The 17149-nt window shown below is 37.1% G+C and overlaps 3 protein-coding genes across 3 annotated transcripts in view; all 3 read right to left on the bottom strand.

The window, feature by feature from the left end:
• On the bottom strand, positions 740-2881 carry LOC105173047. The gene has a single exon (XM_020697357.1). It carries the CDS (start codon positions 1750-1752, stop codon positions 865-867), a length of 888 nt encoding a protein of 295 aa, XP_020553016.1. The 5' UTR covers positions 1753-2881; the 3' UTR covers positions 740-864.
• On the bottom strand, positions 3025-7391 carry LOC105173003. Its single transcript, XM_011094639.2, has 4 exons — positions 5863-7391; positions 5494-5675; positions 4799-5022; positions 3025-4480 (listed from the first exon to the last, which is right to left on the bottom strand). Exons 1-4 carry the CDS (start codon positions 7121-7123, stop codon positions 3736-3738), a joined length of 2412 nt encoding a protein of 803 aa, XP_011092941.1. The 5' UTR covers positions 7124-7391; the 3' UTR covers positions 3025-3735.
• The window catches only part of LOC105173002 (mitochondrial import inner membrane translocase subunit TIM44-2-like), a gene marked incomplete in the record, with an annotated part of 6740 nt that continues 239 nt past the window's right edge, over positions 10649-17149 (bottom strand). Inside the window, 14 exon segments of the mRNA XM_011094638.2 lie at positions 10649-10930; positions 11583-11645; positions 11903-11974; positions 12754-12858; positions 13145-13217; positions 13307-13375; positions 13472-13536; positions 14234-14302; positions 14396-14839; positions 14951-14995; positions 15836-15911; positions 16053-16136; positions 16765-16877; positions 16951-17147. Of these exon segments, the coding sequence (XP_011092940.1) occupies positions 10799-10930; positions 11583-11645; positions 11903-11974; positions 12754-12858; positions 13145-13217; positions 13307-13375; positions 13472-13536; positions 14234-14302; positions 14396-14839; positions 14951-14995; positions 15836-15911; positions 16053-16136; positions 16765-16877; positions 16951-17037 (1497 nt within the window).

Raw genomic sequence — 17149 nt, 5'->3', positions numbered from 1 at the left:
ACTGACTCTGTATAACAATTTTTGGCATGTCTGATTATTCGTAGGCCAGGATAATGCCAAGTCTGAGTCCCATTTTTTATTTGCAAGTCTGCTAGATTAATTAGCCTCGGTATCTCACAAAATTATTGCATTATGGAGGCAGGTAGGATTTGCATCATTCTCAATCTTGTATAGGCACACACGAATGAATTCAAATTGTCAACAAACAGAAAAGACAAACTGCCCTGTTATTCTTTAAAACATTTGTGAAAGCGTGTGTGATTCATGAGGGGCTTCTTTCAGATCTCCTTAATGATCTGGTCAGTGATTGTCCTCTCCTTACAGACAATTGGAATCTTGCCAACTATGATATTACTAAACTATTGGAGGCCCTCGTGTGGCCATAATTGGTCGCATTTTCCTGAAACTGAGGAATAATAATTTAACCGGATTAAGTCCATTAACTACAACATGAAACTGAAAAGAGGTAAGTTCTAACTTTACAAACTTTCCTGAGACATAAGCATTGTCATTAAGACATTTCATTATGCTAATTCTAAGCTTTATCAAGATTGATGGATTGAGGACAAAGCAAGAACATATGATTAATTTGTCAATAATTTCTTTCCCCTATGAAATCATTTACACAGCATAAAAACAGTCTTACAGTAAAACAAAGTAAAACTTAACAATTTCAGAGTATAAGCAATAAAAGAGGGGGTGCGGATGAACTGATATAATATGGACATGAATGCGTATCAGCATTTCATTTGATTGTAGTAATATTAATTTGATACAAGTATATGTCATGTACAAGTAGGATGCAGGCATAGCTACAATTTTTTGCCCCTACTACAGATATTTAATGTGACTATAACTCTTCGCCTACTGGCTGTGCATGTTGAGCAGCGAAACTCGTGTTTTGATCAGACGCTTGAACAAGCCCTCCAGTTTTTCTTCAACAATTTGGATGCTTGAATCCATATCTCTTAACTGCTGTTGTAACTCATCAATTTGCATGCCTATATCACATTTTGACGTCCTGAAACTTACAAGCTTGCACAAACTAGCATCCAGCTCTTCAAATTCAAGTGTATCCTTGTGATCTTGACCTGAATTTTTTCTGGGGTTGATTAGCCTGGAAACAAGGGACCAGCCACTTGGCCTTGAATGGCCCCTTGTCCCCATAATACTGAACAACAGAGCCTCAATTAGGTCCAGCGTTATCGACTCAGCCTCCTTGAGCATGCTTATGATAGCAATGGTCCCTTGGTCTTTGTCCAGTGCTAAAACAGAGGGCCTATTCTTGAAACTGCTGATATTTCTCAACGACTTTTGTATCATCTTCTTTGCCATCTTTCTTGAGTTCAAGAACCCACAAAGATGATCATCCGAATCACGTCTTCGCCTGAGGGCTGACAGAAGATCCAGCAAATATTCCTTGGCATGGAAGATGAAATCTTTGGCCGTGGCACAAGCATCCACAAGCCCAAGATATCCATCCAGTGTTTGTTCAACCCATTTTTCATGGCATTCTCTGGTGAAAACTTGTTGCGTATGAGGCAAATGCAGCAAATCATCAACACAATTGAATAAATCGTCAAGATTGTGTAGTTTTTTGCTGATTGATGACATGGATGAAGGTGTGGCATCGCCAGCTCTTAGTCTATGCAAATGGTCAGTGAATTGGGGTACGAGGGGGTGAGATCTAGAAGGCAAGCTAGCAGAACGAGTTTGGCTTAGAATTTTGGACCTCAAAGGAGTAGGTATCATATTTGCTTTTCTTTGTTTTGAAAGGTTAAAAATTCACAGAAATTGTATAGCACCAACTTTGGCATTTGTTCTTTTTATATGACGGAGTTGAGGGGACAGATAGAATGCCCCTCAGTTTGAGTATTATATTCATCGATGTTGAGGTAATGTTGATTTGGATGTCGGATACTGTCGAGCACTGTCCACGCCATGTTTCTCCTACCACGTCTTGAAACTCACCTGCAAAAACAATTTTATATCATAAGCAGCATCAAATGTGATTATGAGTTGATAGGCGTTAACATCTTTTTTTAATGTTGTTTAAATTATTGGTGGACGAGCGTCACCGACTGTCCCTCGTTCCAAGAAAGGGCGACTCCATTGTTTTCTCATGTTGAGGGCTCGTGCATGCAGTTCACGGATGTACAATTTGCAAATAAATAAACAACAAATATAGTAGGAGACAACATAGGAAGGCAGTATTTGTCATTTGAAGCTGAAAATATTTCCTGAATCATAACGTCTCGGTGTAAGAGTCTAGTGAGTCATTGTTTGCCAGTAGCTGAAAACGAGGGAGATTCAATTCTATGTTCCTCCTGTGTTGGAATTTATGAATGCCTGAATGTGGGGTGTTGCAGAATGCTGATTGCATATGTTTGGCTCAAAAGATAAAAATAATTTATCCCAAGTATTTTGGCTTCACCGGCCAAGAGTCACACAGATGAGAGCATACAGACAATCCACCAGGCAGAGCGGAGACGCAATATTAACCAATCTGTGCTATTATTTATATTTGTATGGTTTCCTGTTTAACAGTAAAAGGGAATGCATGAAATCGGCTATGTCTATGCAATGTCTCGCTGCCTGCTTCTCGGTACATCTTCTATGAATCAATATCACAATTCACATGCCTGCATCCTCCAGAATTCAGCTCATTACCAGTGTTTCCCCTACATGAAAAGGGAGGCCGAGTCTCCGCTAGTAATTGAAATTTGACACAACCAATTTCCTCATCTCTCTGCCGTCGCAGCATGATGAGACCAAAATTAGCATTCCGCAGAATTGAATAACCCACAAGCTTCATGGAGGAATAAAGGGGCCTTCTGTCACTTAAACGCTCAGAATGCAGAACATATTCTTGTGTGATTATAATGATGGAAGTTCTATCCGACGCATGTATATATCCCAAATACATAAAATGGCGATTTACCAGCTCCATTTAATTCTACTTACTAATCATTCCAATAATCCACCAGGAATTAGCTTTCGTAAAAGAGATGATGAACACTGCGCTTGGTAACTAACCATTTCCAATACATTCTCCGTTTTGTCAAAGAACAGGACTCATTCCATCCCACCTTATTCAAGGTACATTTGACTCGAAAAAATAAAAGCTTCCTACACAAAATTCAACCGTAAGAACTACTAACTTTGTGGACTTTCTAAATTTATACAGGACCTAATTTCTTTTAACTTACAGGACTTGTAATCCAAGTAGGCAGCCTTTATGCCCATGAGGCCTGCAGTTGGAGTGATGGTGACAATAATCGAATCCACAAGATCTGAAAGGATTTTGTCACACAATTTTCTTGCTTAGAGCAATTGTGCACCGATTTTGAGCCGATAGCTGGACTGCTTCTCATTTATTGCTAACCTCTGCCCTTTCTGTAAGGCCCCACGGCAACAGCTCTCAGTTCATCTGGCAGCATGTCGTCTTCGTTAAGCTTTACTCTGCCTCGGGCTCTTTAGATATTTTTGGCAGCAAGTAATCATCATAAATAAAATTGGGCTACAGGAATCTATGTGCCTCAAGCACAACTATTTCAAAAGCAAGAATCCACTTCTCAAGGCATAAAAACAGCAGCAACAACCTCATCTTCATTGCAAGGGGGAGCAGTAAGGAAACTGGGATAGAAGAGAAAATGAAACTAACTCCAAATTTGATTCCATATATGACTTCAGTAGGACCATGATCCAATGAACAAAACCTCACCACTATCAACACTATGAAACCTTTTTACTCTCACGAGCAAGATGGTCTTCTTCAATGTGTTGCAATAGCTCCTCGTAAACTTTCAAAGAGTTAGCAGTGAACCTCTCCATGGCCTCGAGGACATGTTGCAGGCTTGCATGCAGACTTCCCCCTTTACTGGCCTCACTCTGATACACAACACGCCCAGTTAATGGCATACCGTTCTGGGCAGCAGAAATTAGCACCATCCTTTTGTCTAATGCCTGAATCTCCTTTTGTATCTTCTGGTCTTCCTTTTCCAGGCTCTTAATTTTCCTCTCATCCTTGTTTGCCAACATCCTTTGGCGCATTTCTGCCTTATCCTGGTCCCACAGCTGAAGGACATTTGATGCAAAGTCTCGCATAGAATCTACCACTTCCTTTTCAGAAATACTATCCAAAGATTGCGACCACTGGTTGCAAACAACAAATACTGGGGGGGCACCAATCCTACCAGGAGAGAATGGAACTATTCCATCAGGGGTTTCTTCAGGAATGTAGAGGAGACATTTCATAAGCCAGTTATTCAAGGCCCGGACATAACCCTTTTGTGCACCAACCCAATAAGAGAACCCAAGAGTCCAATTAATAATATCATGTTCAAGCTGACGAGTGGCTTCTAAATGAGAATCACTGAAGTGCTTGCGGAGTGCAATGGCATCTAACCGTTTGGCCTCTCCAATTGCTTGACACTGATTACGATGGCACTCAAGCATCGACTTGAACATTCTAGTTAACCTAGGATGAAAAGAGGTACAAATACAACCATCAAAGATATTATATTTAAATAATGTCGTCCAACAAACCGACCCAACACTAAACCAAATACTGGTAACAAGGACAACATTAAAAAAATAAAAAGAAAGTTTAAACCATGGATTTATTTATGCAAAGTGTTCCAAATGCCCTCCTACAAGCAAAACAGAGGGAGCGAGAGGTGAATGTGGAAGAGTGCGGACAGGTTTTTACGAAGTGAGCAGCTAAAATGTGAGTAAGAGCAAACAAATCGGATATGAGCAAGACAAGCAGTTTGTGAAATACCCATTCGGAACATACCCTTGAATGAAATCATTCAGCTGTGGCCACAATTCCTCATCCCTCAAGCTATTTATCCTCACTGAGATCTTATCAACTACCTGAATTGCAATTTTGATTTTTGTGGAGAGACTCCTCACCAAAGTTCTGGTTGCATCAACTTTGTTAGCCTCAGCACCACCTTCATCCAAACGCTTCAGTTTTCTAGACTTCCGTTCATGGAGGACTCTCATTTTCTCCTCAACCTGCAAAAGGGGCATAAAGAGTACTTAGGTGTGGCAGAAAACTCTTTTACTTGGTCTTCATTCAAACAATCAAAAATTCATAATGGAAGAAACAAAAAGCAAATCCAATGAAATGCAATATAATGACATGAACGCGATTGAAGCATACTGCATTGGATATTCAATTGGGCGAATGTATTAATCAGAAACTCTATTGATTACTTCAAGGGTCATAAGCTCTCGTGGTTGTCCAGAAACATGGATGGGGAATTAAATGTAAATGACATCATGTAGGGCAGAAGACACAATGCCTATGATGCCTACTCGGACAACAGTTGCCAACAGGGGGACCACATACGAAACAGTCACTATAATATGCAAGGATGATGGCACAGATACAGTTGTCCAAAAGGTTTAGAAGCACAGAACATTGCAGCAGGGAAAAGAAAAGAAATAAAAAACAACATGAAGTTATTGAAATCAACAGTGTACCTTAACTTCTTCGTAAAGTTTTTTCTCCCACAAATACAGCTTATGTAAAGTGGAAGAAAGATTTCTGGACCTCAGTTCCACATCTTCACCAACGTCTAAGAAGGCAGGATCAACATTATCAGAACTTTTAGAGACTGAAGGCTGTGAGGACGCCACAGGTAAATGCAGTATCTTGGGAGAAACTGCCACAAGACACCACGCGTTAACATTTGAAAAGAAAATTGCACGTAAATCTCATTTTGATCAAGCATATCCTAACTTGAACGAGCAGTTGTTCAAATATCAGAAAAGTCCATAAAAATTTGCTTACCCTCACATAATGCAAAATCAAATCTTGACAGCAATTATACATAAAAATCAAATCTTTACCACGATGACTGCTGTGTTTCTGTTTATATGGAAGCGTCCCAACCTCAAGAAACTTAGCAAGCTCACTTCCGGACTCTGAAGCTCGCTCGAACTGAACTTGAATCTCTTTCACAACTTCTGCATCGCCCTTGAACCCACCACGAGGCTTAAATCCAGTGGTATTGCCTCGATCTTTCGACCTTTTCTCAGCATCGACGGTATTCTTCTCCATCATATGCACCTCGTACTCCACAGGATCACTCCCCATACCTGCACTCGGGCGAACCCGATGCTGTAAATCCGCATCATTCACTACGCGAGCATCCTCTTGGCGGACCCCCGGCTTTGAGTGACTACTTCTTCCACTATCCACAAACTTGTGATCACCGAGAACTTCCTTCACGTTGCCATCATCCTCATCCTCCAAATCAGGTATTCCCTCTTCTTCCCTTACCTCCCTTGAGTCGTGGCTTGGAGTATAAGCTGGATAATCTCTCTCAAAGGTCCCAAACGGGTTCAGGAAATCCCATGTGGAGCTTTTTGGTGGTGAGGGCGGAGGTGGTGGCGCTCTGGAACTCGAAGCCACTTCTAGGGAAGACGAACCACCAACAGTTGTACCTCCAGCACCGTAATTTGAATAACCATTATAGTTACTATTTGAAGTATTATTGTGGGAAAGAGGGGGATTCTGATAGTCAGGATAAGGATAGTAGGAAGAAGAAGCAGCCGAAAATTCACCCACATGCATAGCTTCTTGACTCATGGGCCGTTGTGTATACAACAAAGACGGCGCCGTTTGGTTTTTCATATAATTCATAAACTCGCCACCTCCGCCAGGTCCGGGAAGATTGAGATTTCCGTATTGCGGCAGGTAATAGGGGTGCTTGTGGTGAACAGGCGAGCTGGTATCAGGAGGATGCAAGGAATCCGAACCGGAGCGATCATCATCGTCGGAGTCGGAGTCGGAGTGGAAATGGAGATGGGAAGCGGCGGAGTCGGAGCGCGAGTGGAGATGTTTGTCGGAAGGCGAAAGGAGGGGGTGGGGTGAGTCATAGTGCCCCTTTCTGTGAGGCGGGAGGTTGAGAATAGGCGAGGGAGGGGGGAGATGTTGGTTGAAGAAGCGGTGCAAAGAGAGGCCAACAGCTTTGAGAGAAAGAAGATAAGCGGCATGGGCTTGAGCAAAAGCGAAACGGTGGCGAAGGGCTTCGTCGAGGAAAGCGCAGCGGTGACGGCATAAAGAGACGGCGGGTAAGTCGTCGAGCTTGGAGGTGGCACAGCCCATGTTACAAGGAGAAAAGGCGGAGTGAAGTTGGGAAAAGCATAAGGAATAAAGGATGGGGGAATGGAAGAATTAATTAGGGTTGGGAAAAAGGGAAAAGGGAAGAAGGAATCTTATTGTGTTTCTTTCCTTTTTTATTGTTTGTTTGAATTGAAAGGGTTAAGAGGGAGGAGAGGTGGAGAAGGAGAGGAGAGGAGAGGAGAGTGTGACTGTGGTGGTATAGCAGAAAGTAAGAATCTTGAAAGAGAATGAATTGTGAGTAGGCTTTGACTCATGCCTCTCTCTCTCTCTCTCTTTTTTATTATTTTGATTTATTACATTTGACCTCACTACTATTATATTATTATTATTATTTGACCTGCCTTTTTTAGATGTTTCCACTTGCCATCCACTATCCATTTAATTTTGATTAATACAGAGACTTATTTGTTAGATAAAAATAAATTTTAAAAATATTAAATATAATTTTTTAAATCTTATAAAATTTAAATATAATTATATGAAATCTAAAAGGTAAAAAATATAATTATCCCAAATTATTATTATCATTTGCATATTTCCTAATATAGATAGAATATTATACAGCAATGTGGAATGTAATATTTTGCACATGATTGATTCATAATAATAACAAAAAGTAGAGGAGCATACATAATCTTGTCTTGTGCCCATCATCATTAATTAATAGGATTCATCCACACCATCTATATATATATATATATATATTACACTATTATGTTATTTGTTTGCAGTATGATAGAATTAGACTTCTTACCAAAAATCCCAAAAACAAAAAAAAAAAACCTGAAAGACATACTACTTTTGTCCTTCTGTGTATTTGAATAAACTTTTTTAAAATATCTTATAAGTTCCTAAATCTTGTAATATGTTTTAGGAGCTTATAAGATGTTGGATCTTATTTTAAAAATAAGTTCCTAAAGAGTTTGAATAAAATAAGATGTTAAAGTTTATAAGATGTGAAAACATCTTTTAAGATGTTAGGATGTTTGTCATTATAAAGTTTTTTTGGTAAAATGACTAAAATGGGCATGATATTATTATAATTAAATAAATTATTATTTCTTAACATATTTTACTTAAAAAAAATTTAAAACGCTTTTATAAACAGTACACATTAGTTTAATTCCAAATAAAAATTTGATAGATATTTTTTTTACAATCATAAAAAAAAATGACGAATTATTACCTAAATTTTTGAGTAAAAATGACGGATAATTACATTTACACCCCCCCTCACCTTTGATTTTTACACAAACCACTCCTGTATTTTGAAAAATTACAGAAAGCACCCCTAATAGCCTTTAAAATCTAAAAATGCCTTAGTTGACTTTGTCAACCTTCAAAATAATTTTTCAAGGACAAAAATACCCAATTATTAAAAAGTATTAAGATATTAAATTATTTGATTTACATATAAATTATTTCTTAGTAAAATTATTAATATTAAAAGATTATTTATCCTCTATTTTTATTTATAACTAAACTTATTGAAATTAAAACTAAAATAATGTGTGTATTTTATATAAATTATATTAAAATAAAAAATATATTTATTAAAAAGATATTTAAATTATTAAATTATTTATTTTTAAAAAATTATCCATTCGTTCCCAATTACACCCGCCATGACCACCCTAACCCCCATTTTATTAAAATATCTTTTTAATTTTTATTTTAGTAAAACTTAATTATAAATAAAAGAAATAAAGATAATTAATTTTTTAATTTTAATAATTTTAAATAATATATACAAGTGTGATAATTTTTTAATTTTTAAACTTATAATCTATTAATTAATTTTATTTATATATAAATTAAATAATTTAATATTTTAATTATTAAAAGGTGCAATTTTATATAGAGATCTAATAAAAAAATTAATAAAATAATTTAAATTTAAATATATGGGATTATATTACTCATCTTCATAAATATTACTTAGACACTCCTTCTACCTTTTGATAATTATAGAAGCACCCTAAGTGCATTTCTGTCTTTAAAAAATTATTTTAAAAGTTGAACTAGTCAACATAAGTATTTTTGGGTTTTAGAGGCTGTTAGGGTGGATTCTATAATTTATCAAAAAATAGGAATGATTTGTGTAAAAAAGCAATAGGTGAGGGGGTGTAAATATAATTATCCCTAAAGATAACATATATGTACACTCATGCTAGTCAAATATTAATATAGATATACACTTAATATTTTCTTTGTTAATGAAATGATTATTTCTAATTGTATAATTTATAATATTAATTTATATTTTTCAGTAAATATAATATCAATGACAATTTTATTTTTATTTACCTATAATAATTTATTATTGAATAATTGAGTATTTTCTCTTTTTTGCATGTTAGAAAAATTAAATAATAAAAAAAATAAGTTTGGCAATAATTATTGAGGTTCTATAAAAATAAGTTTGGCAAAATTGTTGAGGTTCTATAAAAATATTTATTTGATATATTAGTAATTGGTAGTGGGGGTGGGGTGCAACAAAAAGTAGTAGTCTTGATTTCGGGGTATGTGGATTGCAAAGCGAATGGCTGCAGGCATCTGCCTGCTGCACTACATTAAGAGTACCAAATCCAAATTGAATGCTACGTAGTCAAAAGCTAATGCAGTCAGATTTATATATGTGATCATCAAATGTTGTACTGAAAAGAAGAGATATAAAAGCATATTGGGATTGGGTTTTGTGTCCTTTGTTTTGTTACTCATCATCTCTCTCTCTCTCTCTTTTTGTGATGAAAAGAAAAAGAATATGACGAGTATGAAAGGTTGCAATGCAAGTTGAAGTCAAATAAAGGGATAGAATGAGAATATCCAAATGCTGCACCGCACCTCATACCCCTTTCCCTATCTTTATTAAAGTCAAGTATATACGTACCACAAAAAGAAAAAGAGCTGTGAGTGAGTGTGACCCCAAAAGTAAGTATGTATGGTGAAACTTTTGAACAGCTGCCGGTGAGGATCTCGTCTGGTTTCCCCACCATACCCTACCCATCACATTTTTAATCATTATGCTCTTTTAGGAATATGGGAAACTAAAGCTAAATCTCATCATAAGAATCAGACTATTATTATTATTATTATTATAGAATAGATTGGGCTGAGAGTATTGGTAACGAGGTAATAATGGAGAATGGATATGAAAAAAAGTGAGGCCTCAATGGGTTTGGTAACTAAATGCCAGCTTTCAGTAGGCCCCACGTCCCCCTACTTATTGCAATCCACATCCTTAATCCGATTTAGTGGGGGCCGGCAGACAGGATCCAGATTCCTCTGCTACAAACTACAACCTACTTCGCCCCACCCTCATTTTCTATGGCACCAATATCATTATTGCAGAGAAGCACTTGGTAAGAGAGCTAGCCAGAAGAAATGAAAATTGTCTCATATTGCAACTTCGGGCCATACCCTCCTCATCTCACTCGCCATCACTTTCATCATCTTTTGAGACCTACATGTTTATTAGATACCCTGCCATCCGAGCACCAAGTCAAGTTGCAGGTGAAATACGGCAGAATTGTTGATATAAATTTCTAGCACCTTCAGTCTCAAGTGGGAGAGGCCTCAAAATTTCTCCCTTACCAGAGTTAGGAGAACAAAATCCTCGTCCGGCAAGATTACATCAACATTGCTAAAACAATATAATCAAATTAGGGCCCGGACGCCAAGTTGCTGCATTTCTCTAAGCTTCCATGTGGAGTAAGGAGCACCCTCTCCAAGTTCTTCTGGATCCAACTGCTGCATTGCCCAGGCATAATACACCGTATGAATGGTATCCTGATAGGCAACAAATTTGAATATGTCAAGATGGTATATTATGGAATCGTATATACTTTTCATCACGTACCATGGTCACCAAAGTGTTCAAGCATAATAATACCAAAATCAGAGAGTTACATATTCTTACTGTTTTTCTGTAACAAAAACATAAGCAGGTCACAAAATCCAAACCTTCACAGACTAAGGGCATTGTTGGAGTTAAGGTACGGAGATGCGAAACAGGAAGAGATGGGGTTCTACTGCTTCCTGTAGGTGAGGGGTCCAGTTAACCATCTGTTGTCTGGAATTGAGGCATGGAGAAGACAACCCTTCTCTTTGTTCAGTATGGTAAAAGGAAAAACATCTGGAGAGGGGAACAAGTTTGGGTTCTAAACTTCAATCTTCCAACTCCTCAGGAAGGATAAAACTTATGCTAACACGTCAGGCGTGGCCCCTAATATGTAAAGTTTCATCTAGTGCGTTGTAAATTTACCTGAATTTATATTAACCATCTCATATAAAGGAGCAAGCAACCAGACACTCTAAATGTTGGATGCACAAGCAACAATTTTAAATTTCTCTTCCCAAATTCATGAATTTGTTTTATTAGAATGTTTGACACACATGGACAATAAATGGAACTCCAATACGAGAAAGCATTGGCATTTACCTGGCCACCTTCTGTTATGGTGCCAAGTCTATCACGTATACAGTAGACTTGCTGTGTCTGAAACTGCAAGAATTTTCAAGAAAAAGTAATCAGCATGAATTAGTGAGCACCGAACATCTGTTTGAGAGAGCTGATAGATGAGGTGTTAATCCACTAACAGATTCCGCACCATGCACAACAAAAAGATAGGGAAGACCATCACAAATCTCCACAATTTTCTATTGAAAACAAAACATTAAAAAGGGAAGAACAGTTTATAGAAGATTAAATGCTAAAGTCCTGGAATCCAAAAAAGTATATCCGTGTTTTGGTTTTCTTACTGCCACAATGATTATGGGGGTTTCTCCCATCATTTTGGTCTCTCGAACTTCCACTTCCGATATATGTAAAATCTGCATGCAGGATATGAATTATTTCAAGAAACTGAATCAGCAAACACCCAGTAAGTACTAAAGTCAAGTGAAACTGACTATTAATTCCAAGCGCAACTGAATTAGCAAAGATGCTGCAAACAAAAAATTATCAGTCAAGCAGCTGAATGTAAAATTTTGTGGATAGTAAGAATCATTTTTGCAAGCAGTTCGAGCCCTCTCTTTTGCGTCCATATGGAAAGCAATCAGCTCTCAATTAGCGAAACAAAATGGTCAAAAACATTGTTCTCAATTCCTTGTGCAGCATCTAATATCATGTACACATTGGGATTTGGGAATGAGCTCCATTCTTGGTAACTGTAAAAAGACTCAATTTCCATTTCATTACACATTCCAGTTCAATTTCAATGCCACCAGGCCCACCACCTCCAACTTCTATCAACTGCATGCATCACTTACTACCACCACCATTCTCATTGAAATGTTGAGACACCAATTTTGTCATAAAGATGCATCAAGCCTACACAAGGTTTTAAAGACACATAATAACCCACAATATCCAAAGTCCAGTAGTCACTCGTATAGAGTCATTATGGTTTTCTCAATTCTTGAACATTATAGCACATTAGTTTCACTTCAGATAACATTAAATGAAAATTTCCAAAAAGAAGATTATAAGACTGAGCAAAGAACAACAGTAAAGGTTACAGTTTTAGCTCGTCCAGCAGTCAACAAAATGTTTGATAAAGATTCCTATCTTTTGGCATGAAAACAAGCAGAATAATCATCTATGTATTGACCTTGTTATCGAAAAAGATCCCCTGGCTCTCAAATGCTTTATGCTCTGCTTTACACCTCTCAATTACATGAGAGCTACAGTACTTCTCTAATGCTTCAGTATCCCCCTGAAGACAGCAAGACACAAGATCCATCATGTTGTAGAAGACAATTATTCAATGGCAAGTTGTTGGCCTTATAGAGTCAACACAATGATATATGCAACTATATACTTTCTATAAACAAATCCACATTCAATTTATCGTGACAGCTCCATGTGCACATCAGAGGATTTCAAGAGAAAGCCACAAGGATTATATCAGAAACAACTAAAATTTTCATAAATGATGTGACCAATCGACCACCCAGGGGTGCATCAAGGTCACCAGGTGTGCAATAAACTTCAAGACTTACTTTGAAATAAGCATTAAGAACTGGTTTGACCACTTCCTGAACCTCAGCCACAAATTCTGGTAAAGAAAAAGTCCTAGCACAAGCAATTTTTAAGATCAATATATAAGGTCCATAGAAAAGAACTATTATTTAAAAATGACAGATAGGGCACATGTAATTTACGGATCTCTGCGACGAATCTCTTTAAATGACATGGCAGCATCTGACTCTCCAAGAACAGTTTCACTAATACTGTAATTTAAGGAAGATGATTAATTTTGAAATATTTCTAGTAGTCACCAAGTATAAGTACTGAAATATAAATTAGGGAATAAGATGACAGCATACTCTTGGATTTTGTGAACAACTGGATGATCACTAGTCTCCCATCTCTCCCGCATATCCTCTGCAATCTGTAGATTTAAGTTCTATAAATGAAGATGGAAGTATGGAAAAATTATGTTATTTAGTTATAAATGTAGATGTTTTGAGCAATAAGGTCTCCTCTGCAAGATTCTAAAGGAAAAAACAAGCCAGAGTCCTCCTAACTCCACCTAGTCTGGTGATGTTGTGGCAGCTAGAGGCAGAAAAGGGTAATAATAGAGTAATGATACCAATGGACAGAGAATTTAAGTAGGAAGATACAGATCATATCGTTCAGTTGCAACTATTAGTATTCTAATATGTTCCTGTATCTGCAACCCAAGATTAATGCTGAAGAAACATCTGAAAATTAGGGAAAAGAAATTTTCAAAAAATAACTATCTGAATTGCAAAATAATAATGATATGCTAATAACATGAATATCCAAGTCAATGGCAGTTTAATATGAACAAGCACAAACTTTAACATACATTATTGACAACAAATGTAATCTGCTACATGCAGCAAAAATGAACATCAATATATACAAATCTTCTTGGGATTTACGAAATATAAACCACAAGCAAAAACAGGGATTTTTCTACAATGATAATTTGATGATTCAAGCACGGAAACTGGCTTCTAACATTTCCAATTTGAAATACAAAGCTGCCACAGAGTAAGCAATAACAGAGCATACTCATTATAGATAAGAAAAAATCAAAAAGCATTTTAAGTTGCAAATACCTCCTGGCTCTTTTCAATTACAGGCTCGCTAAACCCACTAACACGTTTGAATATAGGATGGCCTTGCATCTGAAACATGAGATAACAATAATCAGGTGAACAGGTGGGAAGAACTCACAAGTAACCATCATAGGTAAATAATGGATGCAAAAGGCATATCACCTTAATCTTGAAAGCCTCCCATTTCTTACTCCATCGAGACTGCTTTGAAGGTAGCACAACAATATCAGTGCGTGTACTTCTCTGAGTGCTTGGTGAGGGAGCAGCTGAAGAACTATCATACTCAAGGTGCTTTTTCCTATTTGGATTACCTTTTAGTTCCTCCTTCACAATGTCATAGCCCTTCTTCACCATGTCAATGGGTTTTGCTTCCTTCAATTTTTGAAATGCTAATGAAACCTTCGGTGACATGGAAGAAACACCAAACTTGACCTTGCTAAATAGTGTTTCAGCATTATCACTAGCTTCCGATTGCTGCTGCTGACCCTGTTGTTTTTCTTCACCAAATGCAGACTTGCTTCCATCTTTGTCATTTGTGCTGTGACTAGCTGAAGTTCCATTGCATCCTGTAGACTCTTGCTTCCCAATCCCAAAACCTTCCTTGACCTAAATCAAAATTAAAACAATCTTAGTTTTAACTTCTCTATCAGTAAACAATTTTTATCGCACAAGAAGACACAGAAATTTCTTTTATTTGTTGCAAATAATTTAACGAACCTCCTCTTTAGCAGCCGAAATTTTTTCTTCCACCTCAGCATAAACCTCCAACAAATCAAAGAAAGCCAAGAGTGAACATTCACTAAAATATACAAAAAGAATCTGCAAAAGGTGCAAGCTTGTAGCTTTGTACACAATATCCAACTTTTAGCTACCATCCATGACACCTCAATCTCACAATCTTTTTAAATCACATAATAATCATACAATTTGCACAGAACATTAATGGCACGGACGCTCCATGGTGGGATGCCCACAAGGCCATCACACAAGTAATTGTCCTCTTATGTTACAACCACAGACTCCGAAATCTAATTATTGAAAGCAACCTAAGAGAACAACGAATGGCACTTCATCAAAGCCACCAAAAGGTTCTTACAAATCTTGTCCAGCTTATGAAATAGATGGATTCAGATGACCCATTTAGCAACCTGAAGTTATTTTTATTGTTAAGAAAACCACTGGACAGCAAATAGTGAATGACTTACTGTGCATCCCCAGATCCCCCTCCACAGCACACAAGGACGCACAATAACTAGTACTCTGAATAGTACTCCATAGATAAGACAGAAGCAAAAATGAAGGCACTATTATGCTCTTTATCCTCCTACCTACCTGCAGTTTTGAATAAATCAAATTACCAAAATGTACTTGGATCTCCTAATACAGTAGAGTTGGATGCCAAAGATATGAATACTGCATTAAAAGATATATCATGCAAGTAGCAGCACTCTAACCACATAAAGGTACCCAGAAATTTCCTTTAGTAGCAAATAGTTGGGGAAAACAAAATATATGCCCAGAAGTACTTCAATTAAGTCAAACTCCATATTGCTAATTCAGCTTTGGGAAGACACTGCAGCCCCACTAGAGGATGATTTATACCTTTTTTGCTTTTTCTTCAGCCTGCGTCCAAACACCATCTACATGTGTGTACAGCTGCTCAGTAGTCTGCTTTGTTCTGCATTTCGCCATTTCACCATCTCAGAAGCCCCATTGGAAGTGTCTGCCAGCCTTGACATACAACAGTATGTCTCAGCCTCTAAATAGTTAAACAAGAGCTCCATAACAACACAAGAATGAAATATTGTTGTAACATTACCTAGCTTTCAGATCCTCTTTCACCCCTTTCAAGTCCTCTGCTTTCTCCTTAATCTCCTTCACAGATTGTTGAAATTCCCGGTTCCTACATCCAAATGATCAGGATATTAATTTGAGCTATTAAAGGAAAACCAAAAAAGGCATGCTAATGAGCTGAAAACATTGAAAGCTTATCACTAAAGAAAGTTGAACATAAGAAACCTAAATCACAGAAAGGAACAACTTCAACAGGAAGAACACAAGATTCATATAATATCAACTTTTTAGCTATGGTTAACCACATTGAAATGTTTATCCTAAGTCATATTAGTTGCCAGAGCATCAAAATTATTCCCTGAGTTCCGGAAAAAAGCTTCTACATAATTGACAAAGAGAGAGCTATTCACAGGTCAACCATTGTAAACATTATGTCCAGTAATGTCTACCCAATCCCAGCATTACGCAAAACCCAGAATATCAATGCTACCTATGAGAACTTGAAAGCAGTGGAGGAAATATCTTGTCAATTAATGAGGACTTAAAAGAGCTGACTGTAAAGAATGCTCTTCACAGCTCGACAATGGCGATGAGGTGGCTAAGCTTATGATTATCTATTTATTTTTAAATAATCATCGTGTAAAGACAACCAAGATTAAGTATTACATGCAAAAACTAATTCAAATATGAACCAATAACGAAAGTAGAAACCGAGACTTGAATGTAAAAAGGAATACCTGTCGATTTCACCTTTAATCTTCTTGGAGAACTCATCGAACACACTGAATTCGCGTCTAAAGAAAATTCTATTGGGCGGAAACAATTGCAGACTGGGCAATCTACTGTAGATCTACAGAGAAACAATCAACATGTGAAAATTATTCTAAAAAGGGAAAAGAAAATAGAAAGCGAAAGAAACACACATGTTGAGATGCTAATAATTGGTGACGGCTAAGAACAAGGTGTTCGGAGAGGAATAAATCTCTGGCGAGTTTTCTGCTGGCCATCATCACAAATCACAATCTAGAGAGATTATAAAATATTGCTTGGAATTTATGTATGGAAAGGAATGAAGATTATATAGGTGAGACCGTGAGGGTTTTAGTATAATGTTTGTTTGAT

This window comes from Sesamum indicum, linkage group LG10, assembly GCF_000512975.1.
Source record: "Sesamum indicum cultivar Zhongzhi No. 13 linkage group LG10, S_indicum_v1.0, whole genome shotgun sequence".
NCBI classification, from domain to species: domain Eukaryota; kingdom Viridiplantae; phylum Streptophyta; class Magnoliopsida; order Lamiales; family Pedaliaceae; genus Sesamum; species Sesamum indicum.
This window is presented reverse-complemented; position numbering and strand designations above follow the sequence as displayed.